Below are 9,000 nucleotides of genomic sequence, written 5' to 3' on the forward strand. Positions count from 1 at the left end.
AAAAACAGTTTTAAATCTCCTGCAGCAGGCTCCTGTGAACTTTCTGCAGGTGAGGAAGAGCCCGGCCTGTCAGTGCTGCTGCAGGGCCTGGCTGGCTGTAGGGCAAGTGCCTTCTCAAACCCCACAGGGAAATGGTGACTGCCCTGGCCACGGAATGGCTGCCTTGGCCATGTTCCCCCTCAAGCTTCCAGGTGAGAACTTGTGGTGCCAAAATAGTTCCTGCTTTGCACAGTGGTTCATGATGGAAAAAAAAAAAAATGTTGGCAAGCTAAGTGTCTAGAAAACACGGGGTAGAGACTGGGAGTAATTAACGCAGTCTTCCTCTTTTCCTGTCTAAAGAGGCAAACGGAGCCTTTAACTGGAGAGGGAAGAAAGGGCCGGGGGGGGGCAAGGAGACATAAGTGGAAAAAGCACAGAGGGTCTTTGTGTCAAATGGGGTGGGAGAGCTGTGCCGTCTCAGCCCACCCCTAACTGACCCCCCAGCAGGACCCTGGGGAAACCGTGATGGGGTGAACGTGAGGCAGGGGTGGGATTTTTATCGAAGGCACCTAATGAGGCTTCCCTGCCCACCTGCCTGGGGCTGCTTGCCTGTCCTGCAGCTCTGCCTGTCACCAGCATGCAATAGATGTCTTAATGCGGGAGGATCTAATTTCATGGCAAAGCCGTTGCGTTTCTCTCTTCCCCTCCCTCCTGGGCTGCCACCTTTCCCCAGCCTTGTCAAACAGCTGGCCTTGTAGGGCCGCCTGTTTTTATAGGATGGTAATTTCCAAACACCTTTGGCTTTCTTCCTCCTGTTTTTTGCTGTAACAGTTCCATACCCCACACGGTTGTTTAATTCTAGAAGTGTTTATCTTTTAAAGCCACCTCAATTTGAACAAACTTCTGACTTTAAAATGGGGCTGAGCAGGGGGGTCCCCAACCCAGGCTGCTGTGGGGAATAGGTTGAGCGCATCACTTATGATGGGATCACTTATGGGACTGGTGATCCCATTCCACCGATGGGACCACTGATCAAATTTTGCAGGAAATAGAAAGGTTTTGATCTGCTTATGTTTTAATTCTGAGGAGCTGCTGGGAATTCAGGCAATGTTTTCACTGATGATAACTTAAGTTTTCTGCCCTAAGATTTGAGCCAGTGCAGGATCTTGTATTGGTGCTGTTTGCAGTCCCGCTCAGGGCTCTTTAACTGTTTCTGAAGCTGTGAAAGCACAGTGCTCTCAAAACCAGAAACAAACTTGTGGATTCCAACTTTTCCACATGGCTGGAGGGAGCCTTGGGAAGAAAAAGCAAGTATTTGGTTTTGTTGTTCAAGTCATCAAAGCATGCTGCAAACACTACGGAAGCTTTTTGCACCAGTTCTTTTCAGGGTAATGTGCCTCTGTGTCCTGCAAAAACAAATCCCACATCTTTGGCAAATTGGCATCACTCTGATGGCGCCGGGCTCTCTCCTTTGCACCTTGTGCAATATCCATGTCACCGTGGTGGGGACAAGTCCAGAAAAAATGCTCTCGCCAGACTGTACGTACAGCCCTGTTGTGTCCTGCATGCCTTTCCTAAGCTCTGCTCTTCTTGAAGCCCCTGGCTGGTGATTTTCCTGATCTCTTTGTCTTGCTAGGCTTGCTTGCAGCCTTGGTCTTGTCAGGACTGCCTCTCCCAGCCCTGCCTCGGCCCCATCCAGGGCAGGTTTGGAAGGTGGTGGAAAGCTGCACCTTCAGCCCCTGGGCTTCTGCAGGGGACCCACAGGTGGCCCCTACGCGGAGGTTGAGTTTCTCGATCCACCTGGAAATGTGGCAGGAGATCAGGGAAAGGAATGGGAGATGGGGCGAAGGGTGAGGAGAAACTCGGTGCCCGTGAGCAGGTGCGGGTCGCTTCAAAGCCAGGCCAGGTTGCTCAGGCTCTCACCTGCGTGATCCTTGAATATCCCAGTATCTGCCCTTCCCAGCATGTGCCTGCTTTCCCTGCACCAGGAAGACCCAGGCTACTTCCATCCTTGCACGCAAGCATGTGCTCTAGCTCACCACTGTGGGAGAAGACCCAAAACGGGCAGCATGCCTTGAGCTTGTGCCCCTGGTGCAGCAGGGTCCAGCTGTCCCCTGGGTTGTCCTGTTCCCCCCCCACGCCACGGCACTCACCTGCGCAGGGGAAGGAGCTGGCAGTCGCAGTGGAAAGGCACGTCCCGCAGGTTGAGGATCTCCAGTCCGGTGAAGTTGCTCATGTCAGGGATGTTGCTCATTTTGTTGCTCTCCAGGTAGAGGCTTCTGATCTTGGGACCAAGGCCAGCAAAGGCACCAGGGGAAATCTGCAACAAAGCCAGGGTGAGTCAGGGGGGTCTTGATGGAGGCAGGGGAGCAAATCTCTGCCACTGCACTGCTAAGCAGCCTGAGGGGCTGAGAGCGCCTGTCCTGAACCTGGTGGCCCTGTGAAAGAGCTGTTTTAAATAGCTGCACATGTGCTTCAGGGACTGTTAATTAACTCAACCAGTTTTGGTCACAGTTGGGGATTCACTAGACCCTGCTCAGTCTTCCTGGAAAGACAGTGATGTGCAGGAGGTCTTAGAGCGATCCCTGGGCGCTGTGGATGGTGGACGGTCCTTACAAGAGTGCTGCTAACATTGTTTTCTTTAGAGGATGTTGGAATTCAGAGTAATAGCAGTGAAAAGTCCCACAGGAGAGATTGTAGCAAGAGCAGAAGAAATATGGCCAGGGCTGGGGGTGGTTCGGGGAATGGTCTGGAACCTACTGACACTGGGCGTCTCTAAGGAGGAGCAAGCCTGTCCTGGAGGATAGGCTGGAGTGACACAACGCTCCAGCTAAGCCCAAGGAAGCCTCTGCTCCTGGCCAGGCTACGGAGCATCTCATGAAGCCTTGGGAGTTCAGAGACATCTGTTCGGATGTCTCTGTGGGGGCCACCAGCCCTCGGCACTGGAATGAGATGGGACTTATAGCTGTGCCCCTGGGGGGGGGGGGGGTCCCTAGCCATGCGCACCCGCTCCAGGCCCATGTTGTCCAGGTAGAGGTGCTGCAGGCTGGAGGCCACTGGCAGGAAGGCGCCGTCCCCCATGCGCTTGATGGGATTTCGGGACAACTTCAGCTCGCTCAGGGCAGGCAGGCCCCGCAGGGCAGCCGTGGGCACCTCTACCAGGCGGTTTCCCTCCAGGTGCAGCTTCTCCAGCATCTCGGCAGGAGCCAGAGCAGTGGGGGCAACGTGCCCGATGGCGTTCCCGGCGAGGTAGAGCCAGCGCAGCCCCCCGGCCCCGGCCAGGTCACCCTCCAGCAGCTCCCCGATGGCGTTGTGCTGCAGGTGGAGGGAGATGAGGTTGGGCAGGAGCACGAAGGCACCCGCGGGCAGGTGGGTGAAGGCGTTGCGGTCCAGGTCGAGATAAGCCAGCCGTGGGACCCCGTCGAAGGCGGCTGCCGCCAAGGTGGAGAGGAGGTTGTCAGCGAGGTAGAGGTAGACCAGGCTCTCCAGCCCCCGCAGCGCCCCGGGGCGCAGCGCCCTGATGCCGCAGCTCTGCAGGTGGAGCGACTCCAGCTCCTTCAGGCCGGGGAAGGCACCCGGCGGCACCGTCCCGAAGGTGTTTCGGCGCAGGTCAAGGAGACGGGTGTCCCCAGGGAAGCCCCGGGGGATCTCCCGCAGGTCCCTGTTCTCGCAGGACCCGTGACGGAAATCAGGGGAGCAGGCGCAGCCCCGGGGGCAATACCGGCCGCCGGCCATCCTCGGCCGTTCCGATGGCACGGCGGGGCTGGGGGGCAGCTGGGGGTGGCCGCATCTCATCTCGGGGGGCCTCAGGGAGTCCAGGGGCCGGCCGCGGAGGGCGGGGGGTGCGGCGCAGGACCCCTCCACCTGCACCCGCGCCCTCACCAGCCAGTCGCGGAAGGGGCGCAGGAGGCAGGAGCAGAGCAGGGGGTTCCCGGCCAGGCTGACCTTCGCCAGACCCCCGGCCCCGGCCAGGGGCGGCAGCCCCCGCAGCTGGTTTTCGCGGAGGTCCAGCGTGCGCAACTGGGGGCTGTGGGTGAAGGCATCGGGTGCCACATCCTGGAGGGCAGCGTGGTCCAAGAAGAGATGCTTCAGGGAGGTCATGGCCAGGGCTTCCTCAGCCACGTAGGTGATGGGGTTGTGGCCCAGGTCCAGCCGGGTGGCCGCCTCCAGCCTGGCCAGGGCCTCGCCAGGCAGCGCCTGCAGCTCGTTGTGGTCCAGACTCAGCCTGCGCAGGGCGGGCAGGGTGGCAAAGGCCTCGTTGCCCAGCACATGGAGGGTGTTGTGGGACAGCCGGAGCCACCGGAGGGCCTGCAGACCCTGGAAGACCATGTCAGGGAGGTAGACCAAGGCATTCGCCCTCAGGTCGAGGACAGTGAGGGATCCCAGGTGGCCAAAAGCACCCGGCTGGATCTCCTCAATGCGGTTTCCCTGCAGGATGAGCTGCTGGAGGGAGGAGAGCCCATCCAGGGACTCCTGGTAGAGGAGGGCTATGCCATTGGAGGCCAGGTTGAGGTAGACCAGCCTCCCCAGCCCCCGGAACGCCCCTTCTTGCAGCTTCTCCACCTTGCAGCGTTGCAGGTCCAAGTGCGTGAGGTATGGGGTGGCAAGGAAGGTTCCCACCGGAATGACCATGAAGCTGTTGCCCCGAAGGTCCAGTTTTTTGGTGAGCTGTCGGTCACACAAATAAAACGCTGAGTTACCTGAGAGCTGCCATCTCCTCTTCCCCTGGTTCCCTGCCCATCCCTTTGCCCACCTGCGGGATGGTGCCGGGGACAGCCGTCAGGTTCCTGTTGAGGCAGAGGACGTGGGCGCGGAGGTTGTCACAGACGCAGGGTGCGGGGCAGCGGGCAGCAGCCGTCCGGACCCCCAGCGCCAGGGCCACCACGAGCACGAGGAGCCCCCGGGACAGCCACATGGCGGGGGTACCTGCGGCCAGAGAGAGACAGCAGTGAGGCCAGGAGAGGGGCCAGGCTCCTGTGTATCCCCAAACAGCATCGCCTACGGGTACCGGGTGCCATGGGGGCCGTTGCTGTGATCTGGTGGGGCAGATCTCACTGGCTTTTGCTCTCACACTGTGATTTTATAGGTTATAAATGAGGAAGAGAGGGGGAAGAAGGAGAAAAGAAATAGAACGAAAAGCAAAGGTCACAGATAGCAGGTCTTCACTTGGAAACAGCTTTTACCTGGGTTATCTAAACTCCCTGAGCAATAGTTGGGAGCACCTGTGAGGGGCTTGGCAGGAGCATGGTGGTCATTCATGGGGAACTGGCTTGGAGCAGGCACCCCCACACCCTTTTTTGTCGTTTATCACTAGCATAAAATTGTATTCATCAGTACAGGGTATCAATATTCCTCCTACAATCAAGGCTTGGGTTTTTTTTGTAAGGAAGGCAAGCAGGTATAGCCACCCAGGGGCCGTGATCACGCTGGCTTGCTGAGCTGCCACCTTTCTTTTAACTGCAAATGTCCTATCTCCACCACCCCGGCCACCTCCCAGCTCTGCACCTCCCACGCTGCACGCTCCCCACGCCCCCAAGCTATTCATAGCAGTTTTTGGAATAGATCTCCACTGTTTAGCTCCAGGAAGGACGGGTTGGTTTTGGCTAGGCAGCAGCGAGCCCCTGGGGTGGAGGTGCTGGAGAGACGCCAAGGCTGGGGCGAGCACAGGGGGACAGCGGGGCTGCAGAGATGACCAATACACACACACACACACACCCCCAAGCTCTGGGGAGCAGCAGCAGTGGGGTCTGCAAGGCTCAACCCGTGGACCCACCGCAGTGCCCATCTGCTCTCACACTCTGGCTCATCATCCCCCATGGTCCCATGTCCCCACTCTGCCCTCCTGCCGCCACCACAGCCAGCCCTGCCTCAGACCCCCCACACGCACCGGGGTCACCCCCCCCACCCCCGCCATGCATCCACCAGCGAGTGCCACCAACGCAATGGCCCCAGCTCAGCCCCCACCCCATCCTGCGCCTGGGCACTGCCACATGCTGGGCACCATCCTGCCACCCCCTCCCACACACCTGGGGGGGTGTCACTCACCAGGGGCTACCTGTTCCTCAAGAGGTGGCCAAAAAAAAAAAAAAAAAAAAAAAAAAAAAAAAAAGGCAAAAGCGTTCCCCCACCTCGTCCAGCAGCTGCCAAGAAGTTTGCTCTCCTCGCAGAAGTGAGAGTTGAATGGGCCCCGTTGTGCCGTTTTCCCAGCAGCGCTCACCGGACAGAGCCAGCAACGCAGGAGGAGGAGGAGGAGAAGGAGGAGGGGAGGAAAGGTAAAACACCCCTGGAGAGAGGGCAGTGACCCAGACATCGCCTCCCCCTCGCCTCGCAGGGGGCCGGGAGCCAAAGCCTGGCACATCACAGCACCAGCCCGGCCAGAGCCCGTGTGGGATTTGCACTTTCCTTTCCCGGCTGCGTAAGTCACAGGAGTTACAGAGGTGTGGGGCAGAAAGGTGACATCCAGACAAAATTGCAACGGCGGCAGTAAGCATGAGCAAAAGGAAGGAGGCACCTGGCAAGGCAGGCTGCAGGGCCATGCCACATTTACAGCCCTCTGTTCTCCTGATTTTGCTTCACTTGTTTTGAAGAGTCCAGGGGTGGCAGTGCCTGTGTGAAACAGCATTTGCTTGCAGAAGGGCATGGAGGCCTTTGTTTTCCTTCCCAGCTCTGTCATTTCCCTTTTTTGGCTCTGCATTGCGCTCTCCCAGGGAATGTGAGTAGGTCTGCAGCCTGATAAAAATCTGGAAGATTTGATACTAATGTTTTCTCCCCTTCAAGCCCTTCCCCTATTCAGCAATCTCAGTTACCAGAACCAGTATGTCACATCCCAGTGGCACCTGTGGGTGATGGACCCACTGGCCGGGGTCTGCGAGCCTCCCCACTGCCAAACCCTCCCTGGCCGCTGCCTTGGGCCGGCATCTCCTCCATCCCTGCAGGCTCCCGGGATGCTTATTGCTCTCCTGACGGAGGGTGACTGCCCGACCGCACTGATGAGACAAGCGGCTTGGAGGCACCGGCTCTCCTGCTCGTCTCCGCTCTGCTGTGCAGGGAGGACCACTGGGGATGTAGGTCTAGAGGGGATGAACCTGCTCCAGGCTGGCAGGAGCCACCCTGGGGAGCTCGCTGCCTGCACCGAACCACCAAGACCCCTTTTGGGGTCCCTCGGGGAGGGCCAGGTGAATGGAGCAGCGCCTGTTCCGTGTCACAGCCATGCTCTAGCCAGCACTAGTGCCGTGGCTAGTAGTCGTCACCCTGCCCTGCTCCATGCTGCCAGTGCAGCCGGACCCTCGTGCCCCCCCCGAAACTGCTGCTGCTCTGTCTGGCAGTGCTGTGTCCAGTGCCCTGCCAGCCTGTGTCCTCACTGCCATCCCCCTGCCACCACAGAGGTGACCTTGCAGCACCCACTCTTCCCCACGCTGGATGCCGGCTTCTTCCCAGACCTGCCGGACATCGCTGCTCTCCACCTAAGGGGCAACGGGGCAGGTGAGGGGAGCAGCTCTGGCCAGGCACTTCCAGGGGTCTGAGAAACCTTGACCACCTCCAGCCGAACCTCAACCTCCTCTGTCCCGCTGCTGGCCACCCTGCAGCTCAGCAGCAACCCCGTGCACCAGCTGGCATGAAAACACCCACTGCGGCCACCATCACCCCCCCCACAACTCTGGCCACTGCCTGGCCCCCCCCCCCCCCGCCCCCGGCCAGGAGCCCCCAGCCCTACCCAGCCAGCCACCCTCTTGGCAGTGTCCTGGGCTCTGCTGGAGGACTACGAGGAGGTGGAGGTGCGGCACCAAGCACCCAGTGCCATGCCTGCCCTTTCCCCAGGCTTCTGGGTTGTTTGCTTACCCAGCGATGATCTTGACAGCTTTAGCTTCTGCCAAGGCTGCAGGGAGGCAGCCAGTCTTTGCTTTCTCTGATGGGGCATGGGAGATGAAGGCAGCTCACTTGAACTTCCACTTGGTGGGGTTTAACCCACCTCTGCCAGGCCAGGTACTTTTGCTTTCCATTAAAGAAAAAAGTTTCACCTTTGCCTGCAAGGAGCCCGATCCTATGACTACCACTACAGGGTTTCACTGCTCACAGATGTACCCAAAACTGCTCCGTGCAGACAGAGCTCTGCACTGCAGCTGCCTTGCTGGACTAAATAAGTTCAAATTAAAAATACTTCTGACAACAGCAGTGCTTTTGGGGTGAGATGGTTGAACAAGACAGGCTGAAGCAATACTGGAATGAATCCACGTTCCTCCAGGGCACCACTGGGAAACAGTTATCCTCTGGGAGCAACTACTCATGGAAACCAGAGTTAGCAATTCCCACCCTGTTTGGTTTTTTTTCCCCTAATCCTGAGGCATAAGCCAATTTTAAGGGACTTCTGTGTCCGTGTGAATCTGTCTTCTGCAGAGACTGTCACTTCTACCCTCACACCCCCCTTTTTCCTATAGACATCTAATCTTGACCCTGAATCCCAGGACCAGGACAATCCTGTTTCTATATATTGTTTGCTTTAGAAAGAAACTTAGGGATCAACATCTCACACTTGTTCTACTATGGCTTGGCTACTCAAAGCTTCCCGCACAGGTTCTGGCCATGACCTGGCCCACAGACCATCACGCAAGCAGCACCATCCCTCTCACCTTCACAGGCTCTGTCGGACAGCCTTGCACCCAGGACACGCTCCATGGGACCCATTGCAGATGGCCTGCTGTGAAGATTAACCCCTTGGCTTGGTCTCAGCATCATGTTCCTTTTCTCCACAACCCTCCTCCAGGGCAGAGGGACATGAAGAGCAGCAAGAGGCCAAGGAGCTTTAAGGAAAGCTATGCTAGGTTGAAGACTTACAGAAAATACAGGTTCTTTTATGTCTTGGTTTTGCCCTCAAGCTCATGGCAAAACTTAACAGATTTGCTTTTGCAACAGACAGCTGAAGGAAGGGGCTGGGATGAGGTGAAGGAGGCAGGGCTTGGCCTGCAGTGATTGAAGCTCCTGTAGGTGCAGGTACCTTCACTTCAGTTGATTTTTACCAATTTG

At 57.9% G+C, this 9,000-nt stretch overlaps 1 protein-coding gene across 1 annotated transcript; it reads right to left on the reverse strand.

Moving 5' to 3' along the window:
- Positions 1-62: 62 nt before the first annotated feature.
- CHADL (chondroadherin like) lies at positions 63-6,154 on the reverse strand. The gene is made up of 5 exons (XM_049822013.1): positions 6,108-6,154; positions 4,733-4,905; positions 2,986-4,647; positions 2,133-2,299; positions 63-1,779 (listed from the first exon to the last, which is right to left on the reverse strand). The coding sequence occupies exons 2-5, from the start codon at positions 4,892-4,894 to the stop codon at positions 1,554-1,556; spliced, it is 2,217 nt and encodes a 738-aa protein (XP_049677970.1). The 5' UTR covers positions 4,895-4,905; positions 6,108-6,154; the 3' UTR covers positions 63-1,553.
- Between the last annotated feature and the right edge of the window lie 2,846 nt (positions 6,155-9,000).

The sequence above is a fragment of the Accipiter gentilis genome, chromosome 18 (genome assembly GCF_929443795.1).
Source record: "Accipiter gentilis chromosome 18, bAccGen1.1, whole genome shotgun sequence".
Lineage (NCBI taxonomy): Eukaryota > Metazoa > Chordata > Aves > Accipitriformes > Accipitridae > Astur > Astur gentilis.